The 21,005-nt window shown below is 41.7% G+C and overlaps 4 protein-coding genes across 4 annotated transcripts; 3 read left to right on the forward strand and 1 right to left on the reverse strand.

The window, feature by feature from the left end:
- Positions 1-223: 223 nt before the first annotated feature.
- Positions 224-1,159, reverse strand: LOC134548921 (taste receptor type 2 member 40-like). The gene has a single exon (XM_063394165.1). The coding sequence runs from the start codon at positions 1,157-1,159 to the stop codon at positions 224-226; it is 936 nt and encodes a 311-aa protein (XP_063250235.1).
- Positions 1,160-4,316: 3,157 nt separating this feature from the next.
- On the forward strand, positions 4,317-5,252 carry LOC134548923 (taste receptor type 2 member 40-like). Its single transcript, XM_063394167.1, has one exon. The coding sequence runs from the start codon at positions 4,317-4,319 to the stop codon at positions 5,250-5,252; it is 936 nt and encodes a 311-aa protein (XP_063250237.1).
- A 2,210-nt stretch (positions 5,253-7,462) lies between these two features.
- On the forward strand, positions 7,463-8,398 carry LOC134548922 (taste receptor type 2 member 40-like). The gene has a single exon (XM_063394166.1). It carries the CDS (start codon positions 7,463-7,465, stop codon positions 8,396-8,398), a length of 936 nt encoding a protein of 311 aa, XP_063250236.1.
- A 4,869-nt stretch (positions 8,399-13,267) lies between these two features.
- LOC134548924 (taste receptor type 2 member 40-like) lies at positions 13,268-14,203 on the forward strand. Its single transcript, XM_063394169.1, has one exon. It carries the CDS (start codon positions 13,268-13,270, stop codon positions 14,201-14,203), a length of 936 nt encoding a protein of 311 aa, XP_063250239.1.
- The last annotated feature ends 6,802 nt before the right edge of the window (positions 14,204-21,005 follow it).

Here is a 21,005-nt window from a genome sequence, read left to right on the forward strand (position 1 = left end):
TGCTGTTGGAGAAACTGGGGTTATTTCCAAGGGAAATACAGCAGGTACTAGAGAAGTTACACATTTATTCGTAACAAGACTCACAACCCAGTAAAGCAACATCCCACCTCCCTCATGACTGCACATCCAGGCCCTAATCTACTCATTCCAGCATCTATTATTTATAGCTCTAATGGTTTCAATTTAATTCATCTGGATCTAAACTAGGCTAAGCCAGTGTCTTTTACATGGATGCAGTTCTGACATGACAGTTAATGTGGTGCCAAATCCTAGCTGGCAGCTCTTGAAATTTTGGATTGCTCCAAATTAAAACCAACGTGTGTCCTGTAGGACATGCAGTGATTAAAACTATACAGATCAATTCTTCACTGCTGAAAGGTGAAAAACCAGAGAATAAGAGGAGAAGCACACAAATAAAATATACAATGTAAAGGATGAGGAAGGAACAGACTGCCTTGATGGCTTTCATATGTGCCTGTAAGCTGGGATCCCTGAAGCCGCTTGCATTATTTTGCATCCGTCTGGTGTGTATCCACAGAGACCGAACCAGCAGGACACTTGAAACAACAGACAGGATTAAAGGCATGCCTATACTGGCATTAGAGAGAAAAATTAATACATCCAAACTGTCTTTCCTTGTGGTTCTCATTGCTGAAGAGTTTGTCAGGGATGAAGGAGCAGTGAAGTTGTTGTACACCCTGTAGACATGCAAGGCAAAGGGAATTGCAGCTGTGATGGAGCAGAGCCATGATGTGAGCAGCATCCAGGGCACCAGCCTGGCAATTCTTTGCTTCAACCAGATGAAGAAAGGCTCTGTAAAACTGGCAACCTTGATGCAATAGAAGACACTAAGCCATGCTCCAAACCAGAGGCTGGAGTAGTTCAGGACCATAAAAATTATCGTGGCAGGTATGAACACTTTTTCTATATAAGAGAAGGGTTCAGAAAACATAGTCATCAAGAAATCCAGTGTAGCCCATGACTGTGAGATGAATCTAAATGAACTCAGCAAGATCATGATCATATCATATGGGGGCCATGTTTTGCTCCTCATGCAGCTCAATGAACTGGCAGCCAAGATAATTCCAGCTCCTAGAGTTCCTGCCATGGCTTCAACGATAGCCATAGATAGACAAAGGAGAGCAAAAGGTGGCAGCATTGCAACCCAAGAGCTCAGAGTTATTTCTCAGTCTCACCTGGGGCCCTGAAAGCCTCAGATTTTCCAGGCACTGCCAATCCCAAGGAGCTCTTGTTGGCAATGTTCACGTATTTATCTCAGGGGCAGAAGTGTCCTAATGTAATTTAGTATTTCTGCTGTTTTGCATGTTGTTTTGGGGCTTGATGTCTCAGCTGATTTGTCTAAACATTCAAATTGGATAAAGATTCAATTACATAGTTTTCATTTTGGTGAAACTCTATGCTCTGGAAGGGTTATGGAGCAGGTGAACTGTGGTGTTGACAAATGTGGGTTTGCACTCCAGGGTCTGATGTCCTGCTCTACATGTCTAGATTTGCTTTTTTTGTATCTGATGCCTTAATGTCTCCATTGCTTGCACTGTTACCTCTTCAGGGTTTATGAGACATAGTGGCCATGGGCTCTTCTAATGCTGGGGTAGATCTTCTCTTTATCAGATATTTTCAAATTTCTGCTGCAAAGAGTATTATCATCGTTTTCTTTTTTGTGTGGAGAGATTTAAGCATTGTAATCATCCAGTAAAACACAATGATTTACTAGACTGTGTATAAAAGGCACAGTAAAGATAATTTTATTCATAGGTTAATAGTTAATTTGCTGGTCCATTGCAAGCACAGAGGTGTTCCAGAAGACTGGTGCTATGAGGTGCCTTCCAACATTTTGGGCAGATTTCCCTCTTAGATCCACAAATTCATGTCAGTGAACTGGTAACCACTTGATTTAATTCTATGGAAAGGAACCTTTGGAGGGAAGATGTACTTAAAGAGGCAGGAAAACAGCACAGCCAACACCTTTGAATCTCATGTGCATGAGGAGTGTGGAATAATGGAAGGTGAACCAAATTGTGTGAGAGCAGCTGTTCAGGGTGTCCCTGCTGAGCAGCCGTGTGCCTCAGAGCTCAGCCAGGAGCAGGCAGCACACAGGGATTGTGGGCTGAGCACAGCCCATGAGTTTTGCTTGTTGGTGTGGTCAGAGCGCTCTGAGGTTTGTTCCTGAGGGCCGGAGAGGGAAGAGCAGGGAAGGGCAGAGGATGGACCAGCCCTCCCCACACGGGTGTCTCAGGGTGCTGAGCTGGGACCCAGCATGGTGACAGTGCAGGGTGCTGGTAAGGGCATGGAAAGCTTGGGTGGTAAGGTTACCTAGTCACCACTACACCTGGAATTCATTTACTGCAATGTTCACAGACAAGTTATTACTGCAAAGGAACTGGAGCCAGGCCTACAGAAGCTGCTACAGAATATCATCAATTTGACTCATTTCATAAAAACAAGACCTTGAAACACTAGAACCTTTACAATACTGTACAATGACGGGGGAGAGACCATGAAAATTCATTATACCTTTAGTAGGTTGACCTTGATTGGCTGCCACATGGCCACCACGCCTATTAGCAAATATTTGAATACATCTGATAAAGACAAGGACCTGCCCTGGTATTAGAAGGGGCCACAGAGATTAGTCTCATAAACGAAGAAGACAGTGCAAGACATGGAGTGGTTAAGGCATTAGATATAAAACACAAATCTAGGCATGTAAAGCAGGACATTAGACCTGAACTGGAAACCCACGGTTCTAAAAGCCCAGCTGAGCTGTTCCATAACCCTTCCAATTCAAATCCCTTCATCAAAATGAAAATTATGTAGTTGAATCTTGACCCAATTTGCATGTTTAGACAAATCAGCTGAGACATCAACTCCAAAACCAAGATGTAAAATAGCAGAAATATTAAATGACATTAGGATATTTCTGTCCCTGAGATAAATACATGATCATTGCCCATAATAGCACACAAGGATTGCCTGACAGATTCAAGGCTTTCAGGGCCTAGGAGAAGCTGAAAAATTGCAAGGGCTTAGGTTGCAATGGTCACATCTTCTGTTCTCCTTTTTCTATAAACTGAAATAATTGAATCCACGGCAGGAGTTCTAGGAATTGAAATTATCTTGGCTGCCAGTTCATCAATTTTCATTAGGAGCAAAACATGGCCCCATATGATTTGACCATCATCTTGCTGAGTTCATCTAGACTCATTTTACTCTCCTGGATCGTACTAGATTGCTTATGAGTGGATATTGTGAGTGCTCTGATCATGAAGAAAATAACCCTCTCGTTGCCAGTATACTCTATGTGTTGCTAAACTGCTCTGGTCTCTGGTTTGGAGCATGGCTTAGTGTCTTCTATTGTGTCAAGGTTGCCAGTTTTGCAGAGCCTTTCTTCATCTGGCTGAAGCAAAGAATTGCCAGGCTGGTGCCCTGGTGCACAATTTGGTTCACGTTCCATTATTCCATGTTCCTCATGCACATGAGATTTGAATGTGTTTGCTGTGCTATTTTTCTGCCTCTTTAAGTACATCTTCCCTCCAAAGCTTCCTTTCCATTGAATTAAATCAAGTAGTCACCAGTTCATTAACATGAATTTGGAAATCTAAAAGCAAAAGCCAACAAAAATATTGGAAGGTGTGCCATACAGGCAGTCTCCTGGAAGACCTTTATGTCTGCAACTGATCAGCTAATTAACTATTGTCGTATGAATAAAATTATCCTTACTATGCTTTTTATACACAGTCTAGTAAATCCCTGGGTTCTACTGGATAATTAAAATGATTAAATCCCTCCACACACAAACAAAAAATATGATAATACTGTTTGCAGCAGAAATTTGAAAATATCTGATAAAGAGCTACCCTAGTATTAGAAGAGCCCATGGCCACTATGTCACATAACCTCTAAAGAAAGGGAGACATTAAGGCATCAGATAGAAAAAAAGCAAATCTAGACATGTAAAGTAGGACATCAGACACTGGAGTGCAAACCCACATTTGTCAACACCACAGTCCACCTGCTCCATAACCCTTCCAGAGCATACAGTTTCACCAAAATGAAAACTATGTAATTGAATCTTTATCCAATTTGAATGTTTAGACAAATCAGCTGAGACATCAAGCCCCAAAACAACATGCAAAACAGCAGAAATACTAAATTACATTAGGACACTTCTGCCCCTGAGATAAACTCGTGAGCATTGCCCACAAGAGCTCCTTGGGATTGGCAGTGCCTGGCAAATCTGAGGCTTTCAAGGGCCCAGGTGAGGCTGAATAATAACTTTCAGCTCTTGGGTTGCAATGCTGCCACCTTTTGCTCTCCTTTGTCTATCTATGGCTATCATTGAAGCCATGGCAGGAACTCTAGGAGCTGGAATTATCTTGGCTGCCAGTTCATTGAGCTGCATGGGGAGCAAAACATGGCCCCCATATGATTTGATCATGGTCTCACTGAGTTCATCTAGATTCATTTTGCAATCATGGACTACACTGGATTTGTTCTTTAATTATTTGCAAGAGTGCTCTGATTGTGAAGAGAATATATTTGTAGTTTTCAGACCAATCTATATGGCTCTAAACTGCTCTGGTCTCTGGTTTGGAGCATGGCTTAGTGTCTTCTATTGTGTCAAGGTTGCCAGTTTTACAGAGCCTTTCTTCATCTGGTTGAAGCAAAGAATTGCCAGGCTGGTGCCCTGGATGCTGCTCACATCGTGGCTCTGCTCCATCACAGCCACAATTCCCCTTGTCTGGAATGCCTACAGGGTGCACAACAACTTCACTGCTCCTTCATCCCTGACAAACTCTTCAGCAATGAGAACCACAAGGAAAGACAGTTTGACTTTACTGATTTATCTTGGTAATGCAAGCACAGCTTTGCCTTTAATCCTGTCTGTTGTTTCAAGTGTCCTGCTGGTTCGGTCTCTGTGGATACACACCAGACAGATGCAAAATAATGCAAGCGGCTTCAGGGATCCCAGCCTACAGGCACATATGAAAGCCATCAAGGCAGTCTGTTCCTTCCTCATCCTTTACATTGTATATTTTATTTGTGTGCTTCTCATCTTATTCTCTGGTTTTTCACTTTTCAGCAGTGAAGAATTGATCTGTATAGTTTTAATCACTGCATGTCCTACAGGACACACGTTGGTTTTAATTTGGAGCAATCCAAAATTTCAAGAGCTGCCAGCTAAGATTTGGCACCATGTTACCTGTCATGTCAGAACTGCATCCATGTAAAAGACACTGGCTTAGCCTAGTTTAGATCCAGATGAATTAAATTGAAACCATTAGAGCTATAAATAATAGATGCTGGAATGAGTAGATTAGGGCCTGGATGTGCAGTCATGAGGGAGGTGGGATGTTGCTTTACTGGGTTGTGAGTCTTGTTACGAATAAATGTGTAACTTCTCTAGTACCTGCTGTATTTCCCTTGGAAATAACCCCAGTTTCTCCAACAGCACATGGCAATGACACTCTGGCCATGCCCTTGCCAGCACCCTGCATTGTCACCATGCTGGGTCCCAGCTCAGCACCCTGAGACCCCCGTGTTGGGAGGGCTGGTCCATCCTCTGCCCTTCCCTGCTCTCCCCTCTCCGGCCCTCAGGAACAAACCTCAGAGCTCTCTGACCACACCAACAAGCAAAACTCATGGGCTGTGCTCAGCCCACAATCCCTGTGTGCTGCCTGCTCCTGGCTGAGCTCTGAGGCACACGGCTGCTCAGCAGGGACACCCTGAACAGCTGCTCTCACACAATTTGGTTCACCTTCCATTATTCCACACTCCTCATGCACATGAGATTCAAAGGTGTTGGCTGTGCTGTTTTCCTGCCTCTTTAAGTACATCTTCCCTCCAAAGGTTCCTTTCCATAGAATTAAATCAAGTGGTTACCAGTTCATGGACATGAATTTGGAAATCTAAAAGCGACAGACAACAAAATTATTGGAGGGTGGGCCATACAGGCAGTCTTCTGGAAGACTTTTCTGTCTGCAATTGTTCAGCTAATTAACTATTGTCATATAATATTGAATAAAATTATCCTTACTACACATTTTATACACTGTCTAGTAAATCCCTGTTTTCTACTGGATCATTAAAATGCTTAAGTCCCTCCACACACAAAAGAAAATTATGATAATCCTCTTTGCAGCAGAAACTTGAAAATATCTGATAAAGAGAAGAGCTACCCTAGTATTAGAAGAGCCCATGGCCACTATGTCTCTATCTTGGTTTGAAGGACAGGTATCTGATAGGGAGGGGCATGACCTCCCCAGAGATGGAGAATTCAAATCCCCTCCCTCCAAATTATTCTAATTTAGAAAATTAAAGGGGCTTTCAGGCAGAGGTATGGGGATAGGAATAACAGTTCTTTACTAGTATATATGACAAAACAACAAACAAACAACAACTACAGCATCAATAATAAACAAAACCAAGAACCTTGGGGGTTTTCTTTCACAAAAAAGCCCAGAGCAGTTTGATCTCGGTGCCCCTGCAGGACTCCAAGAGGCTGAACTGGAAGGGAGGAAAGTCCCGGGCTGGTGGATGAGATGAGGAGCTCTGCGCTGGCAGCTGGAGCGGCAGGGGTGTCCCGGCAGGGCTGGGCAGTGCAGGGCTACAGAGCAGCAGGGGAACCTCAAAGCTCCAAAGAAGCAGCGGCGGTGGGGGGAGGCTGGAGAAAGCGAGCTCAGGATTCCTGGGTACACAGCAGATGACGGTAGATTTCCCAGGACGAGAGGGAGTCATGACCGAGAACTCTTCCTGCAGTGAGGGGCAGCTTGACTGTCTCCCTTGATGCCGAGAGCAAGAGAGAAACTGCCCCCTCAGCTCTGTCTTTTACCTTTCCCAAAGCACGCGTTATCGCGCCCCTCTGAGAGAAAACTCCCAGAGACCTGAAAATAATAGGTTAGCCCAGTGATACAATCTCCTTTGACCACTTCTTTGTTTCAGTCAAAGACTCAGTAGTTATTCGAGCAATTTATGAGGAAAAAATTCTATAAGAAAAGAAAAAAACCAACAAACAAATATAACCCTCAACAGTCTCATAACCTCTAAAGAAAGGGAGACATTAAGGCATCAGATAGAAAAAAAAGCAAAACTAGACATGTAAAGTAGGACATCAGACACTGGAGTGCAAACCCACATTTGTCAACACCACAGTCCACCTGCTCCATAACCCTTCCAGAGCATACAGTTTCACCAAAATGAAAACTGTGTAATTGAATCTTTATCCAATTTGCATGCTTAGACAAATAAGCTTGGACATCAAGCCCTAAAACAACATGCAAAACAGCAGAACTATTAAATGACATTAGGACACTTCTGCACCTGAGATAAATACGTGAGCATTGCCCACAAGAGCTCCTTGGGATTGGCAGTGCCTGGCAAATCTGAGGCTTTCAAGGGCCCCAGGTGAGACTGAGAAATAACTCTGAGCTCTTGGGTTGCAATGCTGCCACCTTTTGCTCTCCTTTGTCTTTCAATTGCTATCATTGAATCCATGGCAGGAATTCTAGGAGCTGGAATTATCTTGGCTGTCAGTTCATTGAGCTGCATGGGGAGCAAAACATGGCCCCCATATGATTTGATCATGGTCTCACTGAGTTCATCTAGATTCATTTTGCAATCATGGACTACACTGGATTTGTTCTTTGATATTTTGCAAGAATGCTCTGATTGTGAAGAGAATATATTTGTAGTTTTCAGACCAATCTATATGGCTCTAAACTGCTCTGGTCTCTGGTTTGGAGCATGGCTTAGTGTCTTCTATTGTGTCAAGGTTGCCAGTTTTACAGAGCCTTTCTTCATCTGGCTGAAGCAAAGAATTGCCAGGCTGGTGCCCTGGATGCTGCTCACATCGTGGCTCTGCTGCATCACAATCTCAATTCCCTTCGCCTTGCATGTCTACAGGGTGCACAACAACTTCACTGCTCCTTCATCCCTGACAAACTCTTCAACAATGAGAACCTCAGGGAAAGACAGTTTGACTTTACTGATTTATCTTGGTAATGCAAGTACAGCTTTGCCTTTAATCCTGTCTGTTGTTTCAAGTGTGCTGCTGGTTCGGTCTCTGTGGATACACACCAGACAGATGCAAAATAATGCAAGTGGCTTCAGGGATCCCAGCTTACAGGCACATATGAAAGCCATCAAGGCAGTCTGTTCCTTCCTCATCCTTTACATTATATATTTTATTAGTTTGATCCTGCTCTTATCCTGTGATTTTTTGCCTCTAAGTGATGCGGAATCTATCTGTGAAGTTCTATTAGATGCCTGTCCTACAGGACACACATTGGTCTTAATTTGGAGCAATCCAAAATTTCAAGAGCTGCCGGCTAGGATTTTACACCACATTAATTTTCATGTCAGAACTGCATCCATGTAAAAGAAAATGACTTAGTCTGGACTTTGTATTTTATGTCCAAATGAACTAAGGTGAAGTCATCAGAGGTATAATAGAATAAATACTGGAAAGCACATATTAAGGCCTTGTTCTGGAAATATGAAGAAGCCAAAAATTTGCATTACTTGGTCATTAGTCTTGTTATGAAAACTTGTATAAATTTTCTACTATCTGCTGTTCTTCTCTTGGAATTCACCACAATTTTTCTAACACAGAAGAAAAACAGGGCCAGAACTGACTAGAATGTGATCTCTTGGAATGCTTTAAGTTGCAATTCCGATTCATATAGAACAGTCCAGGTTAAGCACAGGCATGGTCATATTCTGTGAATAAAAAGCTTGAATGCTGTTTCTCCTTACTAAAAGCTCCTAATGAGGATGCTAAGGAAATCTCAACATTTTCAGAACAACCCACTGATCATTTTCAACTCTGGTTGAACTCTAGATAAATGTTGGTTGGTTCTAAAAGTATCTATAAGATACCAGTACAGTTCAGAAAAAATGACATGTCCTTTTGAGTTTCCCCCTCTTGCTGAAAGAGTGATCTGTGTCACTCCATTGTTCTTACATCAGAACTGGAGCTTCATGTCCCCTTTCAGCTCCACTGTGAGTATACATAGTTTTAAAATGCCTGTCATAGAAACATTCATGACTTTAGCCGTGTGTTCACTAAGCCCATCCTGATTCAATGTGTCTGGTTTGGATGTCATCAATCTGTTTGAAGCAATGTACCTGTAAATGATCTGAGTCTGTGCCTGAAGAATTGTATTGTAAATTTAAAAATACCAAGTCAAAGGATAATTTGTGTTGGAGTCTTCCTTCCCCTCATGACAGAAACTGTGTCACAGGTGACAGCAGTGGCTTGCAGGAACAATTTTTCTGCCTTTGAGCAGAGATGGTAGAAATGCAGCACATGGCAATGACACTCTGGCCATGCCATTGCCAGAACCCTGCATTGTCACCATGCTGGGTCCCAGCTCAGCACCCTGAGACCCCGTGTTGGGAGGGCTGGTCCATCCTCTGCCCTTCCCTGCTCTCCCCTCTCCGGCCCTCAGGAACAAACCTCAGAGCTCTCTGACCACACCAACAAGCAAAACTCGTGGGCTGTGCTCAGCCCACAATCCCTGTGTGCTGCCTGCTCCTGGCTGAGCTCTGAGGCACACGGCTGCTCAGCAGGGACACCCTGAACAGCTGCTCTCACACAATTTGGTTCACCTTCCATTATTCCACACTCCTCATGCACATGAGATTCAAAGGTGTTGGCTGTGCTGTTTTCCTGCCTCTTTAAGTACATCTTCCCTCCAAAGGTTCCTTTCCATAGAATTAAATCAAGTGGTTACCAGTTCACTGACATGAATTTGTGGATCTAAGAGGGAAATCTGCCCAAAATGTTGGAAGGCACCTCATAGCACCAGTCTCCTGGAAGACCTCTCTGTCTGTAACTGACCAGCAAATTAACTATTGTCACATGAATACAAATATCTTTAACAAGCATTATATACACCATCTACTAAATCTCTGTGTTCTACTGGATAAAGGATGAGATAAGTTTGATAAGGTTTTGTTCTAGGAAAGAAAATAACCACTCCTGTATTAATGGGAAAAATGCCAATTACTGGCATTAGGATCCTGTGAAGACATCCACCTTGTCTGAGAGTAGGCATTTTCTCTTTTCTCTCATCTGTTTGTCATCCAAAGGTGATTTAGTTCCCCCCACGTTAAACCTACCAGTTTGCAACCCACAGACAGTTTGAAAGTCATGGGATCAGACCCTTCCAAAATATCTGAACTATTTTCACACACACCAATGTCACGTATACTGCAATGGCAGATTGATTCAAATCAGGAAACAAACAAAATTCAAAGCTCATCCTGCTCTAACACTTCTAGAAGGACACCATTCAAATCATCTTATCCCATAGGTCTTTGCACTGAATATCAAGGAAAAGCTCACAACATTTTCTTTGATGCTCACATGAAGCATAAAACAGTGAGGCCAACAAAACTATTTCCCATTAAAAACACCTTCCCATATTATCGGCATTTAATGATGAAAAAAGTAATCCGTGAGTAATTCAGAGGAAGAAAGACAGTGATCCCCATGGTTTTTTTCTAGAGCACAGTCTTTTCCAAGTCACAAACCAGTAATTTGATCAGAGTCCTTAGCTCAAAGCAAGAAATGCAAATATCTACATGAGAGATCACTACAGGATCCTTCTCTGATTTGCATTCCCATAAGCACAGCTGGAATTTTCATAATGGGAATTCTGGAAGACATCTGATGGATTGTTTTCAATGCCCATCAGAACATGATTTAAGAATTGGGAGTACATATAATAATTGGCAACTGGGTATATTATATGGTGGTCCTTTACAAGCTCTGCTCTGGTGCCTGGAGCATCTTGTCCCCCTCCTGCTTCACCGACCTGGCTCACTGCAAGGCTGTTTCTCTCACATATTCTCTCTCTGTTCTGTCTCTCACAGCTGTGCACGGGTGTTTGCCCTTCCCTAACTAACTTGTTGCAGAGATCTGAGCAGCACCACTGGTGGGCAAAGCCTTGGCCAGTGGTGGTCCGTCTTGGGGGTAACTGGGACTGTTTTCGTGTGACGCAGGAGCAACTCCTGGTCCCTTCTCACACAAACCACCCCTGCAGCCTTCTCTGTACCATAAACCCCACAGGTACCACACAGACATTTGGTGGTCAGCTCATGGCAAGAGGTCCAGGATCAGTGCTGAATTGGGCTTTGAATTGCCTGGTCTACAGGAACGTGTCCCTGCCTATGGCAGGGGGTTGGAATTGTATGGTTTTAAGGCCCCTTTCAACCCAAACCATTCTGTGATTCAGTGATCCAATGAGTGAGCTCAGAAGATCTGAATTCAAAGAGCTGAATTTAATGAGTTGAATTTAAAGAGCAGCTACACAGTTTTCTTTTACTAAAAGGCAAATGTTCTGTATTCACTGACTTTTTTCTGTTGGAAGTGTCTGTCAATAGTATGCTTCAGAGCAGTTCCTTTCAAAAAACCAAACACCCTTTTTCTATTCCTTCAAGGTGAAAGTGAAATTCTAACAGTGGATGAGAAAGTAACTGCTTTTCAAAAGATTTCTGGGCCAAAATTATGTAAGTGTGACAGCTACAAAAACTCTCGTACAGGTACACTAGCAAAATGCTGAAGCATAATGTTCTAATTGATTTTAAAAATTCCCAAAGGAAAAGCTTCTGTGAGTTCTGAACCCATTTGCTAAACATATAAAACCAGAGCAATATTTGATTGGTTTGCAAGTTTTAACATCAGGGAATTTGGATATTTACAGCTGAATTTCTACAAAGAACTTTGCAGGTAGTGGGAAAACCATTCAGAGCAAGTATCAGAAGAAACTGAATGTAGAGCCAGACCTTTGAATCACTGTATCACAAAGTGAGAAACCCAGAGTCTAAGAAAGTAATGAAACATATCAGATCTCATTGCTCTCACTAAAAAAAAAAAAAATTACTTATATTTTTATTGAAAACAGAAAAAGGATTTGTACTAATATTAAAATAAGTTAATTTTTAAAATGTTGTTTATTCAATCTTGAATTATTTCAGTCTTTATTTTGATGTGATTTATAATAAGCTGTATCTGTACATAACATGCACAGAACATATACAGTGGTATGTGTATGAAATACATAGACAAATAAACATACAGCTGAGGTGAATGTTCAGAAAGTTTTATTCCTACAGGTGCATAATCAAAAAGGTTTGATGACTGCCCTAGACAATCATAGATTACCTTAGGCATTGGGAAATTCAGACTACCCAAAGAAGCTACCTTGAAAATGTCTCAAAATTTCTCATTTGATCACTGCCCACAGCTTCTTACTGTACTACTGACAGCTACTTGTGTCACAGCATGTGTAAGAGCTTTTGTGTGTTTCTTTCTGTCTTCTGGGCTACAGATAAAATGCGAGTCCCAAAGTTTTTCAATTAACCCAAGCATCTCCACTCAACTATTTCTTTTCAGATGTGGAAAGTGTTTGAATTCAGTTCTTTAAGCAAGTATAGCAGAATTTTAAAGGTAAGCATGTTCCATATGGGAGCAAAACTGACTCAATTAATAGTTGTGCCATTGTTCCGTGTGTAACGTTGTATTGTCAGATTTTATATTGCTTGGGCAATTCCTGAATTTTTTCAGGTGGTTTGTGAAAAATGGGCAAGTGAAGTACTCTGTTAAAATGATATTCTTTTCCTCTGTGCTTGTCTAGCCACAGATTTTTTTGTGGGACACTCCAAGCAAGCACACAAAAGTAAGTATAAAGGTTAAAAATATCCATACACAAAAAGAAAAGTGTGAAAATATTCCTTGCATCAGCAATTGAATGTACCTGAAAAAGCAAAGAGCTGCCCCTAGATAAGAAGATGTCATGACGAGTATTATTATAAACTCAGAAGTGCAAGACAGGGAGAGTATAAAGCATCAGGTATAAGAAACAAATCTAGACATGGAAAGCAGGACATCAGACACTGGAGTGCAAACCCACATTTGTATAAACGCCACAGTTCACTGCTCCGTAACCCTTCCAGGGCAAATCCCTTCACCATTGCAATGCAAACCATTTGGCCAAACTGAAAACTATGTAATTGAATCTTTATCCAATTTGCATGCTTAGACAAATAAGCTTGGACATCAAGCCCCAAAACAACATGCAAAACAGCAGAACTATTAAATGACATTAGGACACTTCTGCCCCTGAGATAAACTTGTGAGCATTGCCCACAAGAGCTCCTTGGGATTGGCAGTGCCTGGCAAATCTTAAGCTTTCAGGGGCCCAGGTGAAGCTGACTGATAACTCTGAGCTCTTGGGTTGCAATGCTGCCACCTTTTGCTCTCCTTTGTCGAGCAATTGCTATTGTTGAATCCATGGCAGGAATTCTAGGATCTGGAATTATCTTGGCTGCCAGTTCATGGAGTTGCATGGGGAGCAAAACATGGCTCCCATATGATATGATCATGATCTCACTGAGTTCATCTAAAATAACACTACATTGCTGGATTATACTGGATTTATTCTTAACTATATTTTGTGAACCCTCCTATTTTGAAGAGAATATATATGGAGTTATCAAGACAGTCTATTTGTTTTTGAACTACTCCAGCCTCTGGTTTGGAGCATGGCTTAGTGTCTTCTATTGCATCAAGGTTGCCAGTTTTACAGAGCCTTTCTTCATCTGGCTGAAGCAAAGAATTGCCAGGTTGGTGCCCTGGATGCTGCTCACATCGTGGCTCTGCTCCATCACAGCCCCAATTCCCTTTGCCTTGCATGTCTACAGGTTGCACAACAACTTCACTGCTCCTTCATCCCTGACAGAATCTTCAGCAATGGGAACCACAAGGAGAGACAGTTTGGGTGTATTAATTCTTCTCTCTAATGCTGGTGGAGGCATGCCTTTAATCCTGTCTGTTGTTTCAAGTGTCCTGCTGGTTTGGTCTCTGTGGATACACACCAGACGGATGCAAAATAATGCAAGTGGCTTCAGGGATCCTACCTTAGAGGCACATATGAAAGCCATCAAGTCAGTCTGTTCCCTACTTATCCTTTACATTACATATTTCATAGCTTTCACTCTTCTTTTATACAATTTTTTTTTAGAGTCTAGCATCACAAAACCCATATGCATAGCTGTAATGGCTGCCTGTCCTACAGGACACACGTTGGTTTTAATTTGGAGCAATCCAAAATTTCGAGAGCTGTCAGACAGGATTTGGCACAATGTTAACTGTCATGTCAGAACTGCATCCATGTAAAAGATCATGATTTAGCCTGGACTTTCTAGTTTAGTTCCAAATGAACTAATTTGAAATCATAAGAGTTATAAAGTAATAGAAGGTGAAATAGGTAGATTAGATCAGATTATATATGAACGAGGTGGAAATTTTCTCCTATTTACTCTTCTTTCCTTGAAAATCACAGTTTATCTAAGACAGCAGAAAAACAAGGCCAAGACTCAGACCAGAATGTAATCTCTCTTGAAATGCTTAAAGTTACTAATTCATGACAGAACCAGATCAGACCTGCTTGTTCATATTTAATTTGGGAATATGATGCTGTTTATGGTTACTACAAGCTCCCAACAAAGATGCTAAGGAATTCCCAATAATATGAGAATATCTTACTGATCGTTTTTGACTACTGTTGAATTGTAGATAAACATCTGCTGACTCTAAACGTGTCTTTAAAATTCCAGTATGGTTCAGTAAAAGACAACACAGCCTTGTGTCCTTACTCTTGCTGAGGTGGTGACCAGTGTCTGTGTTCCCAGTGAAATGATGCACTGGAGGATTTGCCAAAATGCTGTGATTAGAGCTAACAGGAAAAGTCTCACTGCATTCTTGGTACATTAGGACTGGAACTTCAGAATTCTTTTCAGCTGCAGAGGGATTTTATTTACTTTTAAAGTGACCGTCACTGAAACATACTTGACTTTAGCCGTGTGTTCACTAAGCCCATCCTGATTCAATGTGTCTGGTTTGGATGTCATCAATCTGTTTGAAGCAATGTACCTGTAATTGATCTGAGTCTGTGCCTGAAGAATTGTATTGTAAAATTAAAAAATACTAGTCAAAGGATAATTTGTGTTGGAGTCTTTCTTCCCCTCATGACAGAGTCTGTGTCACAGGTGACAGCAGTGGCTTGCAGGAACAATTTTTCTGCCTTTGAGCAGAGATGGTAGAAATGCAGCACATGGCAATGACACTCTGGCCATGCCATTGCCAGCACCCTGCACTGTCACCATGCTGGGTCCCAGCTCAGCACCCTGAGACCCCCGTGTTGGGAGGGCTGGTCCATCCTCTGCCCTTCCCTGCTCTCCCCTCTCCGGCCCTCAGGAACAAACCTCAGAGCTCTCTGACCACACCAACAAACAAAACTCGTGGGCTGTGCTCAGCCCACAATCCCTGTGTGCTGCCTGCTCCTGGCTGAGCTCTGAGGCACACGGCTGCTCAGCAGGGACACCCTGAACAGCTGCTCTCACACAATTTGGTTCACCTTCCATTATTCCACACTCCTCATGCACATGAGATTCAAAGGTGTTGGCTGTGCTCTTTTCCTGCCTCTTTAAGTACATCTTCCCTCCAAAGGTTCCTTTCCATAGATTTAAATCAAGTAGCTATCAGTTCATGGACATGAATTTGTGGATCTAAGAGGGAAATCTGCCCAAAATGTTGGAAGGCACCTCATGGCACCAGCCTCCTGGAAGACCTCTCTGTCTGTAACTGACCTGCAAATTAACTATTGTGATATGAATACAAATATCTTTAACAAGCATTATATACACCATCTACTAAATCTCTGTGTTCTACTGGATAAAGGATAAGTTTGATAAGGTTTTGTTCTAGGAAAGAAAATAACAATTCCTGTATTAATGGGAAAAATGCCAATTACTGGCATTAGGATCCTGTGAAGACATCCACCTTGTCTGAGAGTAGGCATTTTCTCTTTCCTCTCTTCTGTTTGTAATCCAGAGGTGATTCGGTTGCCCCCACCTTAAACCTATGAGTTTGCAACCCACAGACAGTTTGAAAGTCATGGGATCAGACCCTTCCAAAACATCTGAACTATTTCCAAACACACCAATGCCACATGTACTGCAATGGCAGCTCGATTCAAGTCTGCTACAGTGAATCAAATCAGGAAACAAACAAAATTCAAAGCTCATTCTGCTCTAACACTGCTAGAAGTACATCATTCAAATCACGTTGTCTTGTACATCTTTCCATTGAGCATCCAGGAAAAAGATCACAAGATTTTCTAGGAAACTGTTCACATGTAACATAAAACAGTGAAGCCAGCATTTGAAACAAAGCCCTTTTCTGTTAAAAGCACTTTTCCATGTTATTGTAATTTAATGATGAAAAAAGTCATCAGTGAGCAATTCAACACAGTCCTTATTTATTTTCTAAAACACAGTCTTATCCAAGTAACAAACCAGTAATTTGATTACAGTCCTTAGCTCAAAGCAAGAAATGCAAATCTCTGCATGACTAATTTGCATTCCCATAAGCACAGCTGGAATTTTCATAATGGAAATTCTGGAAGACATCTGATGGACTCTGTTTTCTATGCCCATCAGAACAGGATCTAAGAATTGGGAGAACATGTACAACTGGCAACTGGGCACATTATATGATGGTCCTTTAAAAGCTCTGCATGTGCATATTGAAATGAAAGGCAGAAACATTTAACTGGGTAGCACCTTACACCAAAATACACATCATTTAAATGGATAGTTTCTTCACCAAGATTCCTCTTTTTTGTCTCAGAGGGGCTTAGTTTGTTGAGATATGGAAATGCAAGTGTTACTCATGCCTTCAGGTTGCAAGAGTCTTACACAAGCCAAATTTTGTTGTTCATTCAGGCCAATTCACTGACCTCTTTTTGCACCTTTTACTTAAGCTGTGAAATCTCATAGAACAGTATTTTTCTTTTATGAAGGGACATTCAAATTATGAAACCTGCACTTAGCTTTTGAGTTACTTTCATCTATCCTATGCAATGGAATGGAACACTACACTAAGCTCAGAGTTGAAAAATGAAAATTCTGTTATCTTCAAGCAGTTGCACACATATGTAAATATGTGTTGAATTAATCTAAAATGCAGGATGGGCAGAAATTTCAGTTCAGCTATGACAGCATATATGTGTTTGTGAAAGCCCAGGAGCAGTAAACATCAAAAAATGAGCAGTTGCTCAAAAAACGAGGGAAATTTCTGCTTAAGGGAGTTGTCTGCAAATCACTGTTTGTTTTTACCACAGTCACAGAAAGGGTCTATCTACAAGCACATCTTACACTCATGGATTCCCAGATCACTTATTTTACAGGGAAAAAAAGAGACCTGAATAGAAAACCTCATTATTCAGTGTTATGAAAGCTGAGATTGCTTTAAAAAATCACTAGCAAGGGTATCATAAAAAATCAGATTTAATACTAACCAATAGCGTGACAGAGTTCATTGGCAAGGTTTACTCTACTACTTAATAGATGGTTAAGGCATACCAAGGGTAAAAAAGCAACAAAAAATTCAATTTGTTTAACTCTTCATGCAACGGGTCATAAGATCAAAATACAGTTTATTCTGAAACTGAATAACGTCCTATCTTTTCTTACAACAAAAATCATATTGGCTCGCACTTGAAGTCTTCCTGAAACCAAATTTTGTCAAATATTTCTTTGGAGTCTAATTACTTCAAGTGATACTTTTGCTGAAAAAATTCTGACAGACACTTCTCCAAAAGGATTTGGGCTCATAAGACAGTAAATATAAAACTAACTTTTGGAAGGTTTTGACAAATACATTCATAAATTACACAAGGGTAAATACCACTCCTGATAACTGATATAACTGAGGAAACCACTCCAGATAACTTCATTTCAGATGTCTCTTTAAACCTTTGTCAGTTTGAGATACAGAGATTAATCTGTCTCAAAGCTCAGGTTTATCTCAACCACAGCATACATCTCATTTCTCTGAAACTCAAAATCCCTCCAGCACAGCCTGAGTAAGGAAGAAAGTGGTTTCCTTCCTAACTGCTTCTTTTCCTTTAGGCAGCCCCATCTTCACCTTAGCACTTAGTGTATTACCTTCATCTCTTAACTCCATCTATGTTTTGTTGAAAGATAACAGCAGTTCAAAGGCACATGTGCTTACACAGCCCCAAAACAAGTTTTGGAGCAGCCTGTATTAACTCCAGGCCACAAGACATGCATTTGGGTGTGCTTATCTTTCTCACTCTCACAGGCGGGTGGGACTGACGCCGTAAGACCTGGAGGAAGCCTTCAGAGATGAGTACAGCCTTCTGTACAAAAAGGTTCACAGTCCAAGCTGAAACAATCAGGCAAGAGTGGTTTGTCTCTTAGTTACCTTGCAGGTAAGTGATGCACTTTGAAACTCTTTGTTATAATGTGCAGCAGTAGAGATATAAATTTCCCATAGATACAAAAGAACTGTGTTCAGAGAGATTGGAGGCACGCATTACTGCTGCAAGCTGAAATCATGGGACAGGACAGTGTGTGTCCTGTGGGACACATGATGGCTTTTGGATCAAGTCTGGCACTGCATTTCTGTCACAAAAGCCCACATGGGATGAATTTGCTTGAATGAGCAGGGCCTGTGCATCTGATACCAGAAACCAGATCAAAGAAAGAACGGGTAGGTGCTGAGAGGCAAGTGAAACTCTCCTAAGAATACATAAGGTCAGGAGACTCTCCGTGCTGTGGATTCACAAGAACAGAAAAACTCAGAACATCAAGTTTCTCAAGTCTCTCAAGGCCACAAGCACGTTGTGATACCAGGTCAGTCAGTGAGTGTCTGAGTGTGAGGCAATAACTGAGCATAATCTGTGAATTGCTCTCTGCTATTAATAATAATAATAATAATTGATTCTACTAATAGTCTAACTGGTAAGAAGTGATCTAATTGACATTAATTGTGATCTTTTTCTCTCCTGACTTGAATACCAACCAGGAAAATTTGCAGATTTACTCATGAAACCATCACATCCTTTCTTGACTTTCTAGGACTAGTACAGGCTCATTAATGGTTACCTACCTGAGCCCCATCTGTACCTCACTGACCAATAAATGTTCCACTAATCCTGCTTATTGTCCCTTCACTGACCTGCCTACTTTGCATTGTGTTAATGATAGTACAGGGAAGTCTGAGATATTGCATATCCTCAGGGCAGAGTTGGTTGTTAAGTACCAGATTAAAATACTGTATGGTCACTATGGAGTAAGGTCTTTCTGTCTGCTCTGCAGCAATCTTCTCTTGTATCTGCAGACAGAGGATGATTTATTCTGAGAGTGTGTCGTGGTAATTCCTGAACAATGGAGAAGGGATTTAAGGGGACCATTGGAGGTATCAAATCTACACTTGTGTTAACTGAATGAAACATGCCCAAAAGTTCTTTTCAGTGATTATGACCTTGGTCATTACTGCAGAAGTTTTCTGTCACCATTTTTGCTTGGAGCTAATTCCAGGGCCTTATTTTTCCTCATTGTTAGAAACTCCCTTGTGACATCCAGTCTTAAATGTCTTCACAACAACTTTATGCTTTTCTTTGTATTATATAGTCCTTGTTCATGTTGTCTGTCTCAAAATATTTAGAAGTAAAGGTTTGTTTTGTCAGGCTGACAATTTTTTGAAGTCTCTTCCTTACCCTGTGACTGTAAAATGGACTGTGTATTCATCTTATCATCTCTGAAGACATTCTTTGTATTGTTCCAACTCTGGCACACCATTTTGTTAAGCAAAGTACTGTGTTCAGTTTCTTAAGCAAAATATCTCAGAGTTGTTCTGCTGTTTCCGGCTTGATTTTCTCAGAATCACAGCACCATTTTACTTAGCAAAGATATTAATATCATTAAGTCCAACCATTAAGCTGGTACTAAACCTAAGGGCCTGTGGCCCAAAGTGCCTCATCTATGTATCTTTGAAATAAATCAGTGGACGGCAACTCAACCACTTTCCTGGGGAGTCTGTCCCAGTGCTTGACAACCCTGTCAGTGAATAATTTTTTCCCAGTATCTCACCTGAACCTCCTCTAGCACAACGTGAGGTAATTTTTTTTCATGCTGTCTCTTCTACCATCCGTGGGCACTGGCAGGTACCCAGCTACATGGACACAGTGCCCATAAAAGAGGCTCTGGTCATCATGGGTCTGTACACTGAAAAACAGATCTTACCCTAAGCCCTCCTGGAGTGGGTTTAAAACGTCAGTGAGAATTCAGTTAATAGACAACAATCAGCAAAGAATAGTGCTAAGTGAAACCACTGAACCTCAGTATAGGAACCGAAACGATAATGGATACCTTACCTATCTCTCATTAGCACACCTAATCCAGTGGGATCTTCCCCACCCTGATCACATTTCCAATGGAGTAGCAGAGACTTTCTGGTTTTCACAAGTCTGCATCAGGTAGCAGAAGCAGGATGCTCTGCAAGGGAAGGTCAGCCAGGAACTGAAGCTGACAGCAAACCAGGCATGAAGAAAGATCCTCACCAAGAGTTGCAGTCCCATAGTACCTGAACAAAAAACCCCTCCAGAATAGGTCAGCAACAGCAGCAAGGTTAAGCCAGTAGCCCAGGCAATCCAGACAAAATCAAGGTCAAGCCATAAAGTCAAGCCAGCAGATCAGGGTCAGGTATCAGCAAAGTTCATGGCCAGACCCCAGCCTGGCTGCCCTGCAGCTGTAGCAGAGACCATAGGCAGTGTCTGAGCTCCTGAGCAAGGAACAGGCAGCCTCCGGCCAGACCCTCTGCTCTTCCTCTCTGCTCTTTCTGCAGCAGCCTGAGCCAAGGCTATCCTGCTGCACAGCTACACAGAACTTGAACAAGCAAAGCCCAGTGAGAAGGGGAAGAGGTTGCAAAGATTGGTGTTCTAAGGACTGAACAGCATGGATGTTACTGAATTTGGGATTCTGGATAAAGAGCAGATAGATGCCATCTGTCAAAAGGAGGATGCTGTCAGTGTCATAAAGAGAAATATGTGTTTAGACTGGGGTAAACAGCATTCTGCAACTTGTTCCAGTTATCAGAATGAATCAAGTAG

This window comes from Prinia subflava, chromosome 3 (genome assembly GCF_021018805.1).
Source record: "Prinia subflava isolate CZ2003 ecotype Zambia chromosome 3, Cam_Psub_1.2, whole genome shotgun sequence".
Classification (NCBI taxonomy): Eukaryota; Metazoa; Chordata; class Aves; order Passeriformes; family Cisticolidae; genus Prinia; species Prinia subflava.

Bases quoted from the DNA above. Each gene is read 5' to 3' on its own strand.
- LOC134548921 (XM_063394165.1), bottom strand. From the start codon at position 1,159: ATGCTGCCACCTTTTGCTCTCCTTTGTCTATCTATGGCTATCGTTGAA.
- LOC134548923 (XM_063394167.1), top strand. From the start codon at position 4,317: ATGCTGCCACCTTTTGCTCTCCTTTGTCTATCTATGGCTATCATTGAA.
- LOC134548922 (XM_063394166.1), top strand. From the start codon at position 7,463: ATGCTGCCACCTTTTGCTCTCCTTTGTCTTTCAATTGCTATCATTGAA.
- LOC134548924 (XM_063394169.1), top strand. From the start codon at position 13,268: ATGCTGCCACCTTTTGCTCTCCTTTGTCGAGCAATTGCTATTGTTGAA.